Source organism: Rhagoletis pomonella, unplaced genomic scaffold, assembly GCF_013731165.1.
Source record: "Rhagoletis pomonella isolate Grant_MI unplaced genomic scaffold, Rhpom_1.0 Rhpom_scaffold_00006, whole genome shotgun sequence".
NCBI classification, from domain to species: Eukaryota; Metazoa; Arthropoda; class Insecta; order Diptera; family Tephritidae; genus Rhagoletis; species Rhagoletis pomonella.
The window spans coordinates 34,699,256-34,722,444 of NW_023458560.1; the positions used below are offsets into that span (position 1 = coordinate 34,699,256).

Genomic DNA, 23,189 nt, shown 5'->3' on the forward strand with positions numbered 1-23,189 from the left:
GAGCTCACTAGGAAAAATAGAGCCATCGAGTGGAACAAGGAGCAGGAGGAGGCTTTCCAGACTCTGAAGGAACGACTATGTACTGCACCTATGCTAGCGTATCCCGTTCCAGGTGCAACGTTTATTTTGGATACGGATGCTAGTGGTTATGCCATAGGAGGCGTACTGTCGCAGGTAATTGATGGGCAGGAGAAGGTAGTTGCCTACTATAGCCGGTCAATTGGAAAACCAGAGAGAAACTACTGCGTAACTCGGAGAGAACTACTAGCGTTGGTGGACTGCGTCAAAAATTTCCACAAGTACCTCTATGGGCAACGTTTCCGAGTTCGAACGGACCATGCAGCGCTGAAGTGGCTACTACAGTTTAAGAATCCAGAAGGACAGCTAGCTCGGTGGATTGAGAGACTGCAAAGTTATGACTTCGCTATTGAGCACCGCAAGGGAAGTGTCCACGGTAATGCTGATGCCATGTCCCGCCGACCATGTAGCCTGGAATGTAAACACTGCTCAAAAGCTGAGGGAAAAGAGGACATTATAGACGTCCGTCTAACGAAAATAACACCAGCAGAAGAGTGGAAGGAAGAACAGCTACGAAAGTGTCAGCAGGAAGATCCAGATCTGGAGCTTTTGAGGCATGGATTGGAGGTGGACAGGAAGCCAACTAAGGAGCAAATGGCAGCGGAAAGCCCCATCGCAAAGGCGTACTGGGCACAATGGAACAGCTTAAAATTAATATCTGGCTGTTTGCATAGGGTATGGGAAAGCGAAGATGGCCAGTGCTCCCGCAACCTGATAGTAGTTCCAAGGGTAAGAATTCCGGATGTACTCAAGGAATTCCACAATGGTAGGACCACTGGGAGGTCACCTGGGAATCACGAAGACCCTGGAGAAGGTTAAGCAGAGGTTCTATTGGGTTGGTTGTCGGCAATCGGTCGCAGAGTGGATTGCTAACTGCGCGGAGTGTATTGCAGCTAAGGGGCCGAAATCCAGAAGTCATGGCCAGATGAAGCAATATAACTCAGGTGCACCTTTCGAGCGGATTGCCATGGATGTAGCCGTTCCATTTCCTATGAGCGTACAGGGAAACAAATACGTCCTTGTGGTTATGGACTACTTTAGCAAATAGCCGGAGGTATACCCGATTCCAAACCAGGAAGCTAAAACAGTAGCGGAGGTATTCACCTACAATTGGGTTGCGAGATACGGTGTACCTATAGAGCTGCACTCTGAGTCGGCGATGTTCCAAGAGATGTGCCAGATACTGGGTATCCGGAAAACTCGAACGACGGCTCTTCATCCCCAATCAGACGGCATGGTGGAGCGGTTCAACCGAACCCTGGAAGAGCATTTGCGGAAGGTCGTGGACAAGAATCAAAAAGATTGGGATGTCCGCATACCCTTGTTCCTGATGGGATACCGGTCAGCAGTGCAAGAAACAACGGGTAAAACTCCTGCAAGGGTAATATTCGGCAGTGAGCTCCGTTTGCCTAGTGATCTGAAGTTTGGGGTGACTGGTGATGCTAGAAGGATTGGAAAAGAGACGTCAAACATCCTGGAAGAGGAGCTGAGAGAGATACATGCTCTTGTGAGACAGCGCACACAAATTATGAGTGACAAGATGAAAGCCAGGTATGATAAGGCGATGAATTCCGAGGGTTTCCAGGAAGGAGATTTGGTGTTGCTGTACAATCCACAACGAAAGAAAGGTTTGTCCCCAAAACTACAATGCAACTGGGAAGGTCCGTATAAGGTCGTAAAACGGCTAAATGACGTAGTGTATCGGATCCAGACCGTTGGGAGACCAAGAAACAAGATGAAGGTGGTCCACTTGGAAAGGCTTGTTGCAGCGTTTGGAACCGCAAGTGTGTCTGATCGGGACGATCAGACTTAGGTGGAGGGCAGTGTGGCGAATACTGCGGCAACACAAAGCGAACAACGAGAAAGAGGCAGAATGTTCGAAGAATGACATAGAATGTTCCACAAAGAGAAACGTCAAGTTGGATGAACACTGCGAACAGCGAGAGAAAGAGAATGAGCGATAAACTTCAGAATGTTCTAGAGTTGCCATAAGTGCCAGCGCAGGTATATAAGGGCGCCGCCACCGCGAGGTGAGTTTGTTACAAGTCAGCAAGCTACAAGTAAAGTGAGCGGAGAATTGAGTTGCGAATAAGCAAGCTATAAGTTTAATTGTGTTAACAAGTAGTAAAGCGTTGTTATTGCTTTAACAAGTATTGTAAAGTGTTTTTACTGTATTAGCAAGTATTGTAAATTGTTTGTTGTAAAGTTAATTGTACTACAATTTGGTCATCGTTACCATATATTTAACAATTCAGCGATACGAGCCCGTGTATGTTTGGGAAATCCCTCAAGGTTTCGAGGATAATCGTAACAATATGTATATGTATGTATATACATATATATATATACATATACTTACATAACTATGTATTTTTGAAATTCAAAAGTATTTTTATTGAACAGTTTTTACGGCCCACTGTATTTTTAAGCGGATATGTTAAGCTTTTTATGATATGACCTTTCCCCAGTCTATAACTGAATGTCAAGTAAGTCCAACGAACGAACTAGTCTCCGTTCACAGAATTCTGGAGATACCAACAACTTTGTTCTAGGACCATAAATGCCTGCCTCGCTAACTTCTGGGGTCTTCGAGATATCTAATATGTACCAATGCAGAGTATCGATCTGAAGGTATACATCTAAGATTAAGTAGCATCTAAAAAGTAGCACTAGTTAGGACTCAGATTCCAGTTTCTCCATATTGTGGGGTGAATTGACCTTTGCATCGCAAACAATTTCTGTGGAAAAATCGTATAGAGTTTTTTTTTTGGTTGAGTTCACTCTCTGCAAATCCCTGCCGCGGCAGGGTGGTGGTGTCACTACAAACACATACGACATTCACGAGGTGAGAGTCTGTGAAGGTGGTAATAGGCCCACTACGAATGTCATTGTTGGCTTGCCGGCACATCGCATCTTCGGAGATTTCATTGAGATGCCTCCTGACGTGCCTGGGAGGAGGTTCTGTTTATTGTTTACTAACAATTGAGACTGTGTGCGCAGAGAAGAGAGCAAGCTGTAAAAGGTAGCACCTAAAGTCGTTAGCGTATGAGATCAATAAACTGAAACAGGTCGAGGACATCATACTGTGGTAAACCCTGCCTATTTTTTCTCGGTTTTTAAGTTTATAGGCTAAGAAAGTTGAAAGTCCTTTGCCAATTTTCATGGTAAAAAGCTCTTCTGAAAGAGAGCATGTTCCCAATGGAAATGCACATATCGTCCTTTAAAGTACAAAACCGCGTATCATCACTCTGCAAAACCGCGTAACTGACATTTGCTGCCAAAAACTGGATTTGCTTACATAAGCTCTTGGCTCAATCCTTATTCATACATCCTGAAATATACTAGCCAGAAATGCGATTACTTTATCAAAAAGGGAACCATTTTGGATAATGAGTGTTTTTTTTTCTCTAGAAAATAATTTATGCAACCTCACATATGTACGTGGTTTTGCATTTTGTTGATACGCAGTTTTGTACTTTAAACGACGATATGTACACCATTTTGATCCAACAACCGCAATGACTGAGTGTGCAAAGCACTGACGTGCCATTCGAGAGATTCCAGGTTGAAATCCTTGACCAGCGGTTTTTTTTAAATTTACTTTTTTTAATTTAATTTTATCGTTTAAAAAATTAAAAAATAATTTTTTTTTATTTCATTAAATTTTTAGACACTTATGTTATGTATTTTCTCCTCTGTTAATTTTTATTTTCCTTTTTAATGTAATTAATCAATAATCTTTTAATTTTTAGATTTTAATATTTTAAAAAGAAATTTTTTTAATTTAGTTTAATTTTACGATTTTGTTGTTTTGAAAAGAAAAAAATATTTTTAAAATTTCATTTAATTTGTAGAAACTTATTTAATTTTTGTTTGTTTATGCGGTTTTCAGTTTTCTAATTTAATTTAATTTTAAGACACTTATTTTGTGTATTTTTTCTTTTTTATAAGTTTTTTTAAATACAATTAATTTTCTCTTAATTTATAAAATTTTTGTGTTTTAAAAAGAAACGTTTTTTTTTTTAATTCCATCTAATTATTAGAAACTTATTTAATTTTGTCCCTTTTTTCATTCATTTTTTGTTTCTTTTTCTAATTTAATTTTCTTTAAATTTTTAGACGTGTTTGTTTTAAAAAGAGAAATATTTTCTTCTATTTCATTTAACTTTTAGCATCTTATAATTTTTTATTATTTTTTTTTAATTCATATATTTTTGGCTTTTTAAGTAAACTTTTCTTTTAATTTTTATATTTTACTGTTTTAAAGAGGAAAAAATATATATTTTTTTATTTAATTTAACTTTTAGAAACTTATTTATTTTGTTTCTTTTTCTTTTACTTTTTTTGTTTCTTTTTCTAATTTAATTTTTTTTAATTTAAATTTTTTTAAGGAAATATTTTTCTTTAATTTCATTTAATTTTAAGAAACTTACATTTTTTTTAAATCAATGTTTTTTAATTAATGTATTTTTTATTTTTTAAATTAAATTTTCTGTTAGTTTTTAGATTTTATGGTTTTAAAAAGATTTTTTTAATTTCATTTAATTTTTAGAAAATTTATTCGTAAAAGACAAACAGAATATGGCTAAGACCTCCTCGTTAGTAAATCATTCAATAAGTTTATCGAAAGACAAAAAGAGCTTCCGAGAAAGTTGCCAGAATTGCCATTTTAATCCGAAATTTTGTTTCCGATTGACGACCACCGAGATGGTTCATCGTTTGAGTCCCTCTGGAAGAGAAGAGTGTGGAATGACAAACGATTTTAAAAGCCTTAATAAGTCCAGCTACTAAGGCTATTCTTTCACGGGGACGGTTACTATTAAGACGCCTAGTTATCTGAGTATTTATGGCGTTAAGTGCTGTCGTGACACTGTACACTTTACGGAAGCCATGCTGATGCTTCGCAGGGGTCAGGTGGTACTTGAAGTACGAGAGTAGCAAAGCCTAAGATCGCAGTATAGAGGTTTTCGGTTTATTTCTGGGATTTTATGATGCAGGACTTAAAAACATAACGGACTTAAATGCCACCAAATATATACTAAACAGATAATTGAACAATTTAATATTAGCTTGGGTCATTCAAGCGTATACATACACATCGATTTTACCACAATTGCATATTTAAATAATCGTTTATGTAATTTTTTCCATTGTCCAAATACATACATCATTTCAGGTATCAAGCACCCTAGGACTTAACTTAAACAACTATGCAAAATCATGCCAGCTAAGCGTACTACTTTTTTTATATGCACATATTTTTTCACATACATAAATTTCATATAAGTTTTAAGTAATATCCTAAAGTATGCTAAATTGCACTTTTTAAAAATCTTACCTAAAAATGTGGCGCTGGGTGAGTTGTACGCCAGATACTCCTTATTTGAAGCCCAGGCGGGAAACTCGTTTTGTTGCACAGCATCTGACAACTCATCACCCTGTCGCTTCCAGGGTAGCTGCGACTCGGTGGCTGTGGGTGTTGCCACTCGTCGTTCACCATCTGAATCACGAGAGATATTGTGATCTTCCTCAGGTATGGGATTTTCAGCAACTATTTTAAAGAAGTTTTGTAAAATGTAATTAAATTTTGAAATTTACACTATGAACTCTTTTTTTTCTGACTAAGGTGGCTAAGCATACAAATACAGATACATATTTGGTAAATTAGGTAAGCTTATTGAATTAAGGCGGAGGAAGGCTGTGCGCATGCAAGATGGGCGACAAGAGGCCGATTTCAATGTTTGTTTTTGTACATAGTTAAAATGTTGAGTAGCAAATTGTAGTTGTGGATCTCTTGTAACCCATCAATGAAATGTTAGTGTGTAGTTGCAGGTAGTTAACTTTGACATAATTGCAAAGCAAAGTAAAACGTTTGGGAATATTTTGTAAATAAATTAATTCAAAACCCAAAAACATAAGTTTAAAATAGCTTAAAACATAGACATGCACAAAAATGCTATGCTCGCAATAATCGATGTGTTTCGTATTTTATTGGTTAAAACCGATAGGGCTCTATTCAGGTGTATGTATGCAAATGAAATTTGTAAATTAAATTTTCTTTCATTGAAAGTAGGGCTGTGCGATTATTCGATTACTCGAGCAAGTTGGTTAATCAATTATTCGGTTAATCAATTACTCGAGTAATCAAGATTTTGATTACTCAAAACGATGATTAATCGAGTTACTTGAAATATGATTACTCAAAAAAAATAATTTTGCTCGTTAACAGAGTTTGCTTTGGAAAATGCTTATTTTCTTTTTTACATTCTGTATATGAAAAAAATTGTTTGCTTTCATTTTTGAAAACAGAAACGTTGTTTTCAAAGTATCAAGGAACTTTAACTACTTTATACATATGTAAAGAGTTGAAATCTTGATTACTCATTTTACTCGAAATGTTGATTAATCATAAAGCAAATTACTCAAATATTTTTGTTTTTGGTTAATCAAAAATCTTGATTACTCGAGTAACTGAACTTTTGAGTAATCATAATTTCCAATTAATCGAATAATTGAGTTATTTAATTTATGATTAATTAAAATTTTGAGTAATCAATTAATCGCACAGCCCTAATTGAAAGTAAAAAAACTCATAATAAGTCACAAAATTTTGGTGTATGCTTGAGATTTTTTGGATTTATAAATGTTTATATAATGCATTTCATAAAATTTGGCAACACTGATTTATGCTTTTCTTCTAATGTAATTATTCATGTCTCAAAACTGGAATGCACGACTATTTATGTTTAGTATGGCAACAATGAAGGTTAGGTGGAGGAGTCGGGTTGTAAAATGCGGAACCGAAAAAAAATGCTTCCTACAGCATTTAGCTAATATAGTGGTGATTTTGTGTTATTTAAAGCCAATAACGGCTTATGGTTTTACATCTCAAAGATTTTAGTCTTCTTCGTTTGTCTCGAATTCGGATAGATCCACTTTTTTTTTTAAATGGATCTCAATTATTAAAAAAAAGCCTTGAAATTTTTGTTGACTCAAAACAAAAGACTTAAGCAACAAACCTGCAGACTAAACTACATGCATTTGCACTATATAACATGGCATTGATTATCAAACAACGCTTGGATTTAAAACACACAAAAATGAACCAACCATACAGCTGGATGCCTTAATGGATGGCAGTTAAAATGATGGACCTAACAAAGTGCATACGCACATACATAGTGATGCCGCTAAATACCTACTAATTTTTCTGGAAAAAAAAAATGCAATTGGAAAAATAGGCTTATTGGTGTGGGAAGTTATGAACAAAGTAAAATCTAAGGCACTAAATATGAGTAAATTTTAAATAATTATTCAAGCGATATATGAATTTGCTCGTATGAAAGCACTACTTTAAAGACCCATTGATTTTCACATAATAACTATTCTAAAATAGCCGCTAGTTATTATATACTGTTTAATTTATTTTTACAATTAAAATATGATATTTTTTATCATGCCCAATGGCAAAAAGTTATAAAATTAAAGTGGATGACTTGAACTTCTATTAATTAGCTGTATACCAGGGGAAAGCAATTTTGATACATGTGTTTAGAAAAGCACAAAAATTAAGTATTTAAGTCGAGTTTCCACTGGCATTTAAATTTAAAAAAATTTCGAAACATTTTATATCACTAAAGAAATGGCGTTTATTAATAAATTTCGTTTTCAGCTTGTCATTCAAGTTTTTTCTCATTTAATGCACAGTGGAAATAAGGCATTAGTAACTGAACAATACTGTAATAAATTAAACAAGAGCTTTAACCAATAATTGTAAATTGTTTTTGCGCAACAAATTTAGTAAGTGTGCCTTTTTTTTGGAAATATGTATTTGCCAATCCAAGATAAACCGACCAATGGTCGTAATCAACGATTTTGGATTTGGATAAATTTTCATCAGTACTTTTTTAACATATAACAAATTTCTACCAAAGAAAAAAAAAATTCGAAAGTTCAAGATTTCACAATTTCCCGGATTTTGGAAGTTTATATTTGAATATCTGAGAAACTATTATAGTTACTAAAATGGCTTTGGTAATTACAGAAATTCGCCAATTTCTGAGAAAATTTAAATGGCACATAAGATTAATTTTGAATTTTTATATAAATACCATTTAACTTTCGTTAGGTTCCAGATCAACTTTTTTAAATATGTCCAACAAGTATCAACACTAGGGTGGTCCAAAATAAGTAAAGTCGAAATTTTTATGCTCTCACCCCCTAGGATTGTTTTATATCGGAAATAATCTTGCAAAATCCCGGAAATTGTAATTTAGAATTTCGCTTAACTTTCGAAAAAAATATATATATTTTTTTCCTTTGGCAGAAATTCGTTATATGATAAAAGAAAAGTTTTGGACAATATTCATCCAAATCAAAAATTGTTAACTCTAACCACCATAGGTCGATTTGACATTGATTGACCGGCATGTAGTATTTAAATTAATTATGAATGTATGTATATGTTTCTTAGCACCGGTGATGAGGAATACTAACCGCTACCGATGAGTATACATTAATGCGTGTGCAATTATTGAAATCGTTTTTTCTAAGTTCAATTTGATGGCATGATTTTCTTTTTAATTACAGCAAACATGGATTTTCTGTGTAACCATAACTAATTCCAGTAAACTCAAATATTTAGATCGCGGAAAAAACACAGATTGCTGCTAAATATTTGCGTCTAAAGCGAGAAAGTACGTTAATTGGATGAGCGTGGTTTAAATTTACAATAAAATGCACAATTAAATGAGATAAATGAACGCAAATTTGGTACTGAACGAATAAATGTTGTAGAAAAAATACAAGCCAAATAATTGGTTTTAGAACAAGAAATTTTATAGAAAAATAATTTTTTTTTTAGATTTTTATTTATTTTTTAACGCAGCCAACAACGCTAAACGCCTTAGAGCAACAGATTACACCGACGACGAGTGCAATTAGTTAATACTTAGTACATAGTTTTGGCGCATTTTTCGAAAACATTTCCATTTCTTGACATTAAATTCGCAATGACAATGATGCGCATATGTAACATCGTGTGTGAAAGCTACTACATATTTTTCTTTGTATTTGTTGTTGCTTGTGGCGGGTAAATATAATAGTACAAGTAGCTGTAGATGTTTGAAAGCCTTTACCAATGCATTGGTAGGAACGATCCCGTCGCCATGGCAATATCGATTCGGCCGCTGTCGGGCCCATATCGGGCGTTAATAATTTCTCAGGGCTGCCGTTTTCACTTTTCGGTGCGGAGTAATGTTGGACGATGCGCGCCTTTGATGCATCGAAACCGGGTAAATTCTGTATGTGTGCTATAAGGGAGTTATTATTGGCACGATCCGAGTCCGCTGCATGGTTTGGTATTTTTTTTATACATAGTTTTGTGGTGCGTATGTATTTTTAAGATCCATTGTTGTTGGGCATTTATATTGTTGGTGTATACAAACATAGTGTTTTTTTAATTTCCCCAGCAAAGTTTGTTTTTATTATTGCGTGTTTGTGTATGCATGAGTGTATATTAGAGATGTTTGTTTGTTGTTGCCAATTAGAGTTTTCATATTTACAATGGGTTTTCGAACATTTCAAATTGTTTAAGAAATTCGTTAAATTTTTTTTTTTGAGTAGCGCATGGTAGCAATTGGGACCCGTTTTTTTTTGTTTTTTTAGATGCAAATGAAAAAATATAGAGAAGTGTTCGTGAAAAAAGAATATTTTTGTTAGCTTTTTAATATATCGTTGTTGTTTTTTTATTTTAAGAACATAGTGGGAAATTAGAAAATAATAAAAAACTGCAATAAATTATATAAAAACAAACCACATCCAGATTTATGCAAAAGCAAGTAGTAAATTTTAAATCTTTTGTATTAACTATTTCACATAATTCCTTTAAATAAATTACAACCCTTCAAGACACGACTATCCAAAACTTCATAATACGTAAAGAAATTTCCTTGAAATCAACTCATATAAAAGAAAACAAGTATAAGTACAAGAAAGAAATCGATAAAGCCCTTACCGAGATAAACACATGTAAGTGGGCGGTGTCGCGCCCATTTTCCAAAAATCTATAGTAATCTTACTTCTGGTTAATAGATCATTGTAATTATTACCTTGAAGAAAATTAGCGTCGTTCGATATTGGAATAGCGTAGTTTTCGTGTTTATGACATTTACCGTTATATATAAGTGTGCTTAATTTTAGTCCGACTTCCAAAAGTTTCAATACATCACTTTTCTGCGCCAAGGGAAACAACTGTACGGAGTTTTGTAGAAATTAATCAGAGAGGTGGCACTCCCATTTTCTAAAATTTTTGATAATCTCATTTAGCCCCCACCGGACTGGGTGATGGCCAAAAGCCTTATAAACCGGCAATAAGTTCACCCGGCACTGGCATCAGTACACTGCTGCTGAAGCAGGACGTAAGCTCCTACTTCCACACCTCTTCATTTAATATTATGAGGGATAGGCTGACACAGACGCACATTCCCGATGTGTGGCAGAAGGCCCGGGCTATCTTCATCCCGCGGGCAGGCAAGATAGATTACTCGCTTGCTAAGTCATACGGGCCGATAAGTTTCACCTCCTTTATGCTGAAAGCAATGGAGCAAATCTAAAAGTCACTCAATATGCCCCTGCTAGTCTGCGGCACAGTAGCATAGACAATGAAAACGAAATAGACGAAGGCCTCGTCTGCGGTGGAAACACCAAGTGGAGAATTTAACTTGGATTAGCTTGTCATTTTCAATTGGCATCAGCTGGCACATAAGAGAAACGAGTGGCTACAGATGGGTTGGTAGAGGCGATGCTATGCAATAGTGATAAAACAAGCTATAAATCATATTGAGTGGGTTCTAATATATTTGCTCGATGAGTCGAAGGTCTATGCTACTAGCGTTCCTTATTTTTTGTAAGTCAGTGATTCATCACTTTCTTTCTATATAATAATAAATAAAATAGAAGCAGGTGTCAACTAAAAAGCGTGCGTTAAGCGATAAGGCATGTAAGGAAGGGATTATAGCAATTGATTTGTTTTTTGTATGCACTGCGATCTAGTGATCTAATTTATTCTCTACTATTCACAATGCTTCCTCCAGACCTAATAAGATCCCTCAAATATAGCAGTAATGCCTTCGGGAGTAGGTAGTGAATGTGCTCAAGATGTGGTCAAATCGAGCCTAGACTTCTATCACGTTTTCTGCATATGGCGTCACACTCGGTGAGAATATTTAGTGGTATCTCACTGGTCGAGTCGTAAAGCAAACATAGATCATTTGACCATAATACCAGTTATATGGATGGCCTCTTAGTCTGCAGTGTACAGTAAGGATACTTGTTTGTATTCTAAATTTCTTTTTTGAGCGCTTAAATAAGTTTGGGATCTCTTATTGCTGTACCCTCCCAGCAGACTTTTTGCCTGGCACAGTTCTACTAAGCCACACCAGTTTAGCTACCTTTCTAGACCTCTTCCTTTAAAGTATTGCGATCGACTTCTAGGACTGTAGTGATGGCTACAGCCGCTCTTGCGAGACAGTCGGGCATCTCACTCTACTACTATACTTTGCTGCATAACTCTATTCTAAATCTGATCTCAAAAATTACGATTATGTCTATGTCATGTCTCGTGAATAGCGCTAGAGCGAGCGAATACCCTGGCTTTTCAATGTTGCTAGGGGATATGACTTTTTCTTTTCCAAATGGATTGCCATCCTGGTGATAAGCAACTAGGAAGTGTTATTTTTCGATTTCACAACTCGTGCAACCTACAGTCATTTAGCGGCTTTAATGAATTTCAGTACGTCATACAAAGGAGGCAGCTGCTGAAATATTCTGCAGGAATGGTTTGTCGAGTATCTTTAGCCTCATCCTTGTGAGGACTGAACACTCGGGCAGGAAGTGTTCGATTATCTCTTTTGAGCTCGAGTCCTCGCAACTGCGACAGAACCGATTGAAGGGAAGTCTTTCGGCATGCACCTCAATGGGCCAGTGCCCTGTGAACACTGTAGTAAATTTGTAGGCATCTTTTTTACTCATTCCTAAGAAAGCTTTGGTTTTAAGTGGGTTGTAAGACACACAGAACTACCGGGTAGTCCTGTAAGATCCAGGGCGGTTCTATCTCTGCTTGGCCTTCGTGGCCTTCAAGTGATAAATTTCTTAATCTTCCTGAGCGAGGCACCAACGTCCACCGAGTGGGACATATTCAGTGCGGAGCCGCTCCTTGCTAGTTCATCCACTGCCTCGTTTCCGTAAATCTCCCTATGTCGACCCATATTAGGTTATTTCGTATTGATTAGAAGTCTAGGCCAGCTCTCTCAGTTATCCACTAGTTGAGATCTAACAGAGATAAAAAGAGAGCCTGAATGACCGCTTGGCTATACGAGAAGATATTCACCTGCGTTCTCGCGGGTACATTCTCTTTGATGTACCTTACTGCCTCCTTAGTTGCAAACGTTTCTGCATGGAAAACGCTGGAATAGTATGGTAGGCGATAGGATAACTGAAATAACTCGACTTTTCGTTGATTCCAGTCACTGCGGCTTGGGAATTTCGTGCGGGGTTTGTGGTGAACCTAGGTATTCGACAGGATATAGTCAATGGGCAGCGCTTAAATTTCAGGTGGTAGTGCGTCTAGGATGGAACCGTGCCCGAATGGTATTTCCTTCCAGAACCCCAGGTCATGCAGTCTGATGGCGCTGTTAGCAGCTGAGTTTTCGATAAAGATATCTATGGGTAATAAGTCAAGAAAGAGGTTCAAAACGTCCTTCGGACAGGATCTCATTGCACCTGTTACGGTAGCGGCTGCAGACCTTTGAATTCCGTTCAGCTTTTTAACTATGTAATCCTTAGTATGGGCTGGCCACCAGACCAGCGCCCCGTAAGAGATTATGGGTCGGACTATAGCTGTGAACATCTAATGCACAATTCTAGGTTTCAGCCACCGTGGTCTTCTTTGCACTCTCTTCAATGTTTGGTTTCCAGTTAATTTTGGGATCCAGAATAACTCCAAGGTATTTCATCTTGTTTGACAGATCCAGTTCCGTTCCTCAGAACCTTAGTTTAGTAAAATCAGGGTTTACGCTAAGAGAATAGTTTATGGCCCAGGAATCTACCTTCTTTAGAGTCTTTTCCATAATTTCACTTACGACCGAAAGAAACTGACCCGATACCAGTATCGCTACATGGTCGGCGTTAGCCACCGTCTTGATTCTCTAAGAGTCTAGCTTCACCAGTAGTTTCTTCAAGATCATGAGCCTTAGTAACGGTGATAGCACTCCTCCCTGTGGGGTGCCTCCCACTGCATATACGGCCCTGCTTTGGTACCCCAATCCGGCGTGTATTACTCTGTTCCTTACACTCAGTAAAAAGTCAGCCAAATATGTTTCTCTCAACACATGATTTGGTAACCATTAGAGAAAAACATATTTAGTTTAATAATTCTTTTCTCAGTGTAGCAGAGACACTAATTAATTCCGGACGCCGTGATCAATCACTGTACCCATAAGTCTTCATCAATGGAAACTATACTGACATTATTAAGTATAATCACTTGCCATTAAAAGTACATAGCTCATTAACAATCTGGATATGGTTTGTTTATAACTAAAATTTATAGTGTCAATATTTGGCAAAACAAATTGCATACTCGTTTAAATTATAAATTTATTTTCATGAATTCCTAATCTTACAAAACTACTTATTGCTCAATAAAATATGCACATAACTACATATGTAGGTATGTAGAAACAACCTCTGTGAAAACCAACAATACCGACGATTATGTACTAAAAAATTTGACTGTGTATGCGAAGAATACTTTTTACTAAGGGCCGAAATGATGTAGCGGGTTATAGCGGGAACTTTCACAGAGCTTAATTTAAATACGAACGTAACTGTATTACTTGGTAGGGCATTACAAGGTAACGCAAATAAAAATGGCATTTTTGTGGTAATAAAATAAATACTTAGCAAACAAAAAGTACTTAGCAAATTAATATTCAACAAACCAAAGTTAAAGATTTCGTTATTAATTTTATAGGTGGATTTTTGAATACATAAATTTTTTTGGCAACACTATTTTTTTCATTCAAAATTAGTAAAATATGTGATTAAAATTTTTTTTGTAAAAAAAAAAAAAACAAAAACAAAAGAAAAAGAAAAAAAGCAAAATTAAGTGAAAGAGGTAAAACATACTCTTGAACAAAACAAAAAAAACGCAACAATAGGTTTTGAATTTGGGTAAAAGTTCAATACAGTTATAAGTAGAAGAGTATTAGCGCGTAAAATTTAAATTTTAGCTGTAGTATAGAGGGTACATAAATATTTGTGACAAAAAATTTAGACCATCAAATTGCCACATACACACACGCACACACACACAACAGCTGCTGACCAAAACTGACAGACTTATATTAGCCTCGATTTTGAGCGTGTGCATGTGTGCGTGTACACTAGCAAATACTTTGAATTAATGATAAAATAAACATATGTATGTATGTATTTTACAAAACAATTTTTTTAAGGTAACAAAAAATTTTACCAAACAATTTATATGTATGTATGTTTGTAGTACATTCATTGTGTGTATGTCAGTAATTAAGTACATATGTATGTATGTAAGTATATTGATCAATGTATGAATGACAAGTTTGTAAATGTCTACTTACGTGAGGATTTCGCCGTAAATGTTAAGCCATCATCCCAATCATCGCCACTCACAACTGTCACCTCGTTCAGTTTGCCCAGATTTTCTTCTCCTGATTCATTGAGAACATCATTAGTATAATCTTTTTTTGACATGAATTATTATACATATATATGATTTTATGTGGTTTAATGTATATGTGTGTTTTTATGCCAAAGGGAATAAGTTAGATAAGAGAAAAAAAAGAATCCGAAAAAATCCGCCAATGTTTGTGCAAGCAATAGAAAAGTAAATGCAAGAATAGAAAATTGTCGCCAATATGTTGTGGTTAGGTTATATAATTAGGAAAATAGCCAATTAACTATGCTAATAACGTTTTTGAAATTTTAATAAAAAATACACAAAATAATAATTTTAAAATTATTCGGGTAGGGAAAAACTACTGATGATAAGAATCTTATTTAGCCTGTTCGATAAGTTTTACTATAATGACAACTATCCAGCAAGAATAATGAACGATTTTCTCTCAAACAAGTAAAGATCAGTGCTCGACGTTCTGATCATTTTGGTATACTTTTTCATGGGCCTATCTCTTCTTCTTTTGGTACTTACCAAAATCGTACTAAAGTTATTTTTCATGTTTATGAAAGGTATGCACATATAAAAATATGCGAACACAAAGTCAACTATCAAATTCCGAAGCCTGATAATTTTTTATAATTACACCGAACAGACTTGTTATAAATATTATATTAATTATTTAACATAATTAATGGTAAATACCCTTCCAAAATATAATCAATATAGCCTTGAATTTATAGGTACTTTTGAAAATAAGAAAGCAATTTTTCAATACTTAGATTTGAAATGATGTTAGGCTGCAGAGCTAAAGTGGACTACTTAAATACTTTTTTTCATCTGTGTGATCCTGTGCTTTTTCATATGTATGTATGTAACTACAAAAAGATGTAGTATGTACATATGTTGTATGCATGTACCATACGTATGTTTATCGCTAGCTTAGAAAAAAAGCTGCTAAGTCGATTTTTACAAGTTTCACAGAAGATCAAAAACACTTCTTAAAGTAATTTCCTTTAAGTATTTTGTAAAATAATAAATAAATAAAGTCAAAGGGTCAAAGAGCAGCGATGGTACTTTCAGGGATAGTAGTCCACAGTTCTAGCTTTAATTTAAGGCTAACAAATCTAGAATAATTGAAAAAGGTTTTAAAATCCTCTAGCTTTTGTGGAAAAAATTGGCAAACTTATTTTTTGCGCCTGTCGGATACAACAACCAAAAAGGAAAAATTAAAAATAAAAATTTGGAGTTTTTTTTTATTGAATTTAACTCCTTCTTGACTAAATAAAAATTATAGTTTAAAAAACTAAAAAATCGCCTTGTACTAATTTCCCTTCGTACTGTCATCAGGTAAGTATGTAACTTGAGAATGGAAATCGCTGCATCTTTTAGGCGCATCAATATTACATAGTTACATCCCAAGCTAATAAAAGGGAGTTAAAAATGAAATCCTACTTGTTGATCGGGAAGTAACCTTGAATATTGGTTTCAATTCTTTTACCTATTTTTCCTCGAAATATATGTGCTTACCTTTAATTAAAAAAAAAATCACCCAAAAAGGTTAATCCAAAGAGGAAATATTTGATTTTGTCCACAGCGCCTCGATTTAGCCCACTGTGCACCGTTTGAGATTAATAATAATAATAATAATAGATTGGCGCTTACACATATGTTAGTGTTTGGCCAAGCTTCTCCTCCGATTTGTGGCGTGCACCTTGATGTTGTCACACAAAGCGGAGGGACCTACAGTTTTACGCCGACTCCGAACGGCGATTGTATTTTTATGAGAAGCTGTTTTTCATGGCAGAAATACACTCGGAGGTTTGCCATTGCCTGCCGAGGGACGACCGCTGTTAAGAAAAAACCTTTTTTTCTATATTTTTGCGATGTTGCTTTGACCAGGGTTTGAACCCAGGCATTATGGAGTGGAAGCGCGCACTGCTTACCACTACACCACAGCGGCCGACGTTTGAGATTAAGCAAGGTTTTAAAAAGACAATTAATTCTAATGGGACTGATTTAATCTGTGATGATGGAAAGCATAATAAAACCTGGCAATCTAAGGGCCAATTACAAATGACTATTTAAACGACACTAAGGTTTAATTGTGGATTGTAATTTAAATACAATTTAACTTTCGTTTAGTTTCAGATCAACTTAATTTAAATATGTCAAAAAGTGGCAAAACACTGTTGCTTGCTTCTTGAAATTGTTGTTGCATTTGCTTGTTTGTTTATATTTTGTACGGAACAACGGAACAGCTGATTGTCCTTTGGCAAGATTGATAAAACAACGTGGACCTAAATCAGGTACATATTTTTGACTGAAAAAGCGAGGGCGAAAATTGTTTAAATGTGGTATGTAGTACTGTGGGTGCCGTTTTTTACTCTTGTCTGTTGTTTAGTTTTAACAAAAAATAAAAACAGGGTGATGTGAACCGAAAATTTGCTATTTAGCAGTTAAAAAAAAAAATATTTTGTTTGTGGCTAATTCGTAAATTTTTTGTAGCACCTTAACTACTTAACTATTTTTCTGGCTGTAGCTTAAGATATTTTATGAAATTTTTTCTACATTTTCAAACAGAAATTAATCTTAAGGAATAGTTACGACCTATATCATTATTCCACTACACTCAAAGATTTAAATTTACTTGGAAATCATTTAGAAAAAAACGTTAGTAATTTACTTGTTAGCACATTTACCTATTTCTAATCTACGATATTTGTTAAGTGAATTGTGATTATGTTTTCTGATTAGAATTTTGCGAAATTGATGTTTCGTTTTGTTCGTACCATGCGAGAATTGGTTCGTTGTCCCGTTCTTTTGGAAGTCGTGGAATGAGACATGATTTTGTTTAACACCATCTTGTTGCTGTAAAATAAACAAAAATATCCTTATTAGATTATTTGCATAAATGCATTTACAAAGTTGCACTCTCACAAAGGTGCAACTAACTGCCTACCTTATTACTGGCACGTTTGCTGCGCTTGTGATGTTTCCGATCGTTGAACATGCGTCGGAAATTCATTTGCATTTTGTAATTCACCTGCAAAGTGTTTGAATATAAAAAAAAATCAAATGCAAATTAGTTTCAAAAATTACACAATAACGTACAAGTACAATACTTTCCAAGCGAATGCATTTTATTGCAACGCTTGTAAACTACATATATACGTATAATACACACAAATATGTACATTTCATTTATAAATATTAGATATAATTCGACATCTTGTACAAACACTACATTGATATTTCTTATGCAGCAGTGCGAGTTAACATTTCAGAGATTTGTCAATTATTTAACTAGTACTTTGAAAAGTTTCGGTAGTCCCTTACGAAGTTGTGTAGTACTTGTTTTATTTTTGTTTTTTTTTTTGGGGGGGTTTCTTGACTTACCTGCGTAGACAAATCTCTGTCATCTACTGCGTGTCGGCTATAACTAAGGCGGCGGTGCTGTAAAAATAAAATGCAATTCACAAGGTATTAACGACAAGGTTTTAGGTTTTTGTTTTCAGTTTTAGGTATTTTTGCATTGTTGGAAAACACTAGGCTTACAAACATAAAGAATTTAATAATATATTATGACTTGCAACAACTAAGCCTCAGTTTTGAGAAAGTAATTAATAACAATTTAAGAATATTATTTAAGACATTAAAGGTATTAAAGAACTATTACAAAATGAATAGATCAGCCTGCTTGTGAGTTAATTTGTTTTGAGAAAGTTTTTAAAAGTCCAATATTTTCTCACAATATCAATGATTTCAGAAAAAGGGTCCGAAGAAGAACAAACTGAAATCAGATACACAATAAGTTAATTAACAATTGAATAAGCAACGCAGAGTTTTTAAGAGTGAGGAGTGCAATTGTATAGCGACGGCTTATGTAAATATCAAAATTTTAACAAAACTAAATACGTTGATTAAATTTTTTATAAACCAATAATTTCAAGTAAAGAGTTCTTAGGAATAACCACCAAATACTATATAACTTTTCTTGTAAAAGAACTTTCTTTTACTTAAATGAAAAATCTTAAACAGCGCGGACATACCGCAGTTCTATTCGTTCTGTGGCTTTTAAAAATCTCTAAGTAGTAACTTCAAATGCAAAAGTAATCCGGTCAACAATCAGCTGACATATTCTATATCTTCTTCAATTTCACAATCTCAAAACGGGTTTTCTAAAGGAAAATCTACTAGCACTAATTTATTGGAGTTTACAACTTATGTCTCAAACGGTTTTAGAGAAAATGCTCATACCGACTTAATATACACCAATTTCAGTAAAGCTTTTGACAAATTATGTCACTCGCTACTCATCCGTAAACTCGACCTAATCGGCTTTCAGCCCAGTTTTCTTCAATGGATCTCTTCTTACCTCTCTGATAGAACACAAAGAGTTATTGTTAATAATTGTTCTTCCAACATCATTAAAGTTTCTTCAGGAGTTCGTCAGGGAAGCCACCTTGGTCCGATTCTGTTCCTGATATTCATTAATGATATCTCTTCTATAATAAAACATTCTAAAATTTGTATGTATGCCGATGATGTGAAACTTTTTAAAACATTGTCCTCTAACGAAGAAAGACCTTTGTTACAAGCGGATCTGAGCAACGTGGTAAGTTTGTGTCGAGTGTCAAGACCCTTTCGACCTCCATTTTTGAAGCCATGCAAAACTAATTTTGAACTGAACGAATTATTCCGTGGTTTATGTCAAGATTTTAACTCTCACTCCAGCACGTTTGACATATCGGACTCGATTTTTACTAAATATAAAGAAAACTATTATTTCCACTCTCAATAATTGAAGTACTATCTTTAGCATATCCAATCCGCTGATGAATTTGATTCTGTAGCTGAATTGTTTTAGATCTCGACACTTAACAAACTCCTGTTTCCACTACTCGGCACCAAAATTAAAAAAAAAATAAAAATCCGTACGTCATGCGGACTGCGCCCCTCGTGTCGGTTGGGCGGAAATGGGGGGTAAAAAGCCGTTGGGATTAATTAATTAATTAATTAATTTAAACAGCTATCTGATAAAATCCTACTTTAAAATTTTGAGCAAGTTACATAACACGGGCCAACACTAATTTTGGTGCTGCAAATGTTAAAGCTGTTTTTGATACACCACTATTTTATGCTGATTGCTAATCCGTAAGTAAAAAGTTTTCGTCAGGTCTAGGTTTTTAGAAAAATGTGGTCAAAGTGTAAAAAATTTGACTTTTTTGCAATATTTGAGAAGCTCTAGCAAAGAAATAAAAGGTAATAGATGATGGTCACTTATAGTAATTTTTCCTTACTAATATTATAAATCTGAAGGTAAGTTTATTTCACGCTTTAATTATTGAACCGGTCATCAGGAAATTTTGTACACTAGTGTCATTTAGCTCAAATTAAAATATAGATAGATGTAGATATAGATATATAGATTTAATCTCGATCAGACGAGGGGCATGACATCTCCCATACAAACGGAATCTTTCATACTGCATATCTCAGGAAAAGTTTGTGATAGAGTACAGGAACTTGGTATTAAGAGATATATTTACATTATAAATTCCATGCTCATGGACAACTGTTAAAAACTCAAATTTAACTTGAATTAAAGGAATTATTTTTTTTTTTAATTATATTAAAAAATTAGATGTCAAGAAGCTTAAAAAACTTGTAGTTTGAAAATATTTTTAAAAGGATTACCATTGGATTTGATAACCAAATTGAATTAATTATTCGCAAGCTATCTGAAAACTCAACTGAAAGTCAAACGAAAGATTGTTAAGAAAACTTAAGATTAAACATTTGAAATATTATTGAGGTGTTTTACAAGGGTTGCCACCTGTTTTAAAATTAACTTCAATTAATTTAAATGAATTACAAAAATAATATCAAGCGAAATGTTTTTGCAACGGGTTATAGTTTTTAGCTACATTTAGGAGGGTTGCTACCTGTTTGAAAAATCAAGTGTTCGTAATCGGAATATCGATTATATCGAATAGCATTTTGATTAAAATTTAAATTCATACCATTCCTTATTAAAATAAATTTATTAATTTCATTGGTGAGAAAAGTGCATATTAAAGCGAGAATGTTTTTGTGGTGAAAAATTCTAAGTGCTTTTTGTAGTGTGTTAATATGTATGAATGCAAGCGATAACAATAATGGTCATGATTCAGGATATTTTTTTACTCAGACACCGTGTTGAAGATCTATCGCAAATGGGATGATACATTGAACTCACTGACCATTAGTTTATTAACCGACTTCCAAAAATGGAGGAGGTTATCAGTTCGTCGGAATATTTTTTCTTTTTTTTATGTATGTTACCGCATAACTTTGGACCACGTCAACCGATTTCGATAATTCTTTTTGCATCGGAAAGGTAGTGTCTCAGAGGTGGTCCCATACTAATCTGGTTAAGATCCGATCAGCGGATCATGAGATATATATATATATATATTTTTTTATATGAGAGTTGAAGTCGGTTTTTTTTTGCTAAAAATTACTTGTATATAACAAGAACCACTGAAATCTTTACGCTAAATTCGTCGCCTATGTAACTATTCTAAGTAAGGACAGAAGTAAAGCTTTCTCTATATTCACCTATCGAAATTTAGGTTTTGAAACTGTTATTGTAACTTCATAACGGTGTCAATGTTTGTGGTAAATTTTCTAATTTTTGTAAGGAACAATTTATTTTGTACATAAGTAAATATTTTTTCTAGCCTGACAAAATCATCGGCTGTAAACAGCTGCGACATTGACGATTCCGTGTGATATTTTGCACCATCAAGTGAATATATATTAAGACACTCACCAAAGAGATAGTACTCTCACTCTTTAGCCGGTGAAATCAACTCGACAGGCCTGGTATCCAAATGAGTCTGATTGTGGAAAATCGTAGTAGATATTTACCTCCTTTGCCGAAGTCTTGCAGTTGTAGACATTCAACTACTTCCTAAATGAAACATTCTTTTTCATATCGGACACCAAATTTGGTGTCACACTTTCGATTGGCTTAAATGTTTTTTTTTTGGGTTCTATACATGAAATATGCTAACACGTGTTCCAGGAATTTTTTCTTCTTTTTTGTTCTTCGGTGATATGATCTGTCAAAGTTTGCATTTTTACGTGATTCTGACTAATCATGTACTTCTTCAAATCGTTATATCTCGGGTTCTGCTCATCGCAGAGACTTCATCGTTTTAAAAAAACGGGGTTAACATTTCTATATATTTTTCATGATCCAATGATCGGACCAAATTAGTATGGGACCACCTCTGAGACACTACCTTTCCGCTACAAAAAGAATTATTCAAGTCGGTTGACGTGGTGCAAAGTTATGCGGTAACATACATAAAAAAAAAAAAAAAAAAATATTCCGACGAACTGATAACCTCCTCCTTTTTTTGAAGTCGGTTAAAAAATGAAGAAAAAAATTCCCCGAACACGTTTTGGCATATTTCATGTATAGAACCCACAAAAAAAATTTGAAGCGAATCGGAGACATGACATAATTTTTTTTACGAAATCCGTCCGACTTAAAAAAGAATGGCTCAAATGCAAGCTCTACCTGTACAGGGATCTGGCGGAAGCCTAAATTAAAGGCTAATGAATAGTGCTCTGCATGAAAGAACCATCCACTGACCTTTCCGTCAAGCTTCGATCCATTCGTGTAGAAATTCATCGGTGGCGCCTTGCAACTACAGCTTCTTGTTCACTCATTCCTAAAAGGAATGTGAGTCGCGCAATTGTCGCATAAAGTGGAAGCTTCAGAAGTAAATATTTTAACACTTTTTATTTAAATACTTATTTTAAGTAAAAACTTAGAAAAAACTTAGAAGCTAAACAGGATTCTTGCGGCTAAACCCTGATAAAAAGGTAAATCTAGTCGGAAAAGGGCGAAAATGGCAACACTGTTTGTGAGGATGCGGTCTGAATACCATGGATTTCACTCTTAAACCAGCCTTGAGCTTTTAGGGACTAACATCACTTGCCGCCGAAACTTCGTTACTGGCACAAACCATTTTTCGCTAAACTAGATTACTTACCAGATATTTATGATACAAGTATTATACTCATAGATGGCAACCTCCTCAACCTAATCTAACCTATCTAATCGATTTTAACTCTAAAATTTTTCTAACTAAGAGCGTTTATATTTAAAATCTAAAATTTCAACCTTCGCAACAAAATTACAAAAAAAAAAATAAAATTATGACCATTAGTGATAAAGACTTGTGAAAGCAGAAAACTAGCACACAAACACAAATTTTTACATGTGAAATAAAATTTTTTTTGCTACATAAAAATTATTTTAATAAATAAATAAATACATTTAACACAATTAAAAGAATGGCGTGAGAAAAAAATACTTATTTTTTATATTATTAGC

At 34.6% G+C, this 23,189-nt stretch overlaps 2 protein-coding genes across 5 annotated transcripts in view; both read right to left on the reverse strand.

Moving 5' to 3' along the window:
- Positions 1-23,189, reverse strand: part of LOC118740626 (intersectin-1) — a gene marked incomplete at its 5' end in the record, with an annotated part of 118,987 nt that overhangs the window by 15,144 nt on the left and 80,654 nt on the right.
- The window catches only part of LOC118740627 (sodium/hydrogen exchanger 3-like), a gene marked incomplete at its 3' end in the record, with an annotated part of 34,613 nt that continues 16,840 nt past the window's right edge, over positions 5,417-23,189 (reverse strand). For 2 of the 4 annotated variants that reach the window (XM_036472228.1, XM_036472227.1), the window contains 6 exon segments: positions 5,417-5,629; positions 9,216-9,425; positions 14,739-14,828; positions 17,587-17,665; positions 17,757-17,840; positions 18,194-18,250. In XM_036472228.1, the coding sequence (XP_036328121.1) occupies positions 5,417-5,629; positions 9,216-9,425; positions 14,739-14,828; positions 17,587-17,665; positions 17,757-17,840; positions 18,194-18,250 (733 nt within the window). 4 annotated transcript variants of the gene reach the window in all.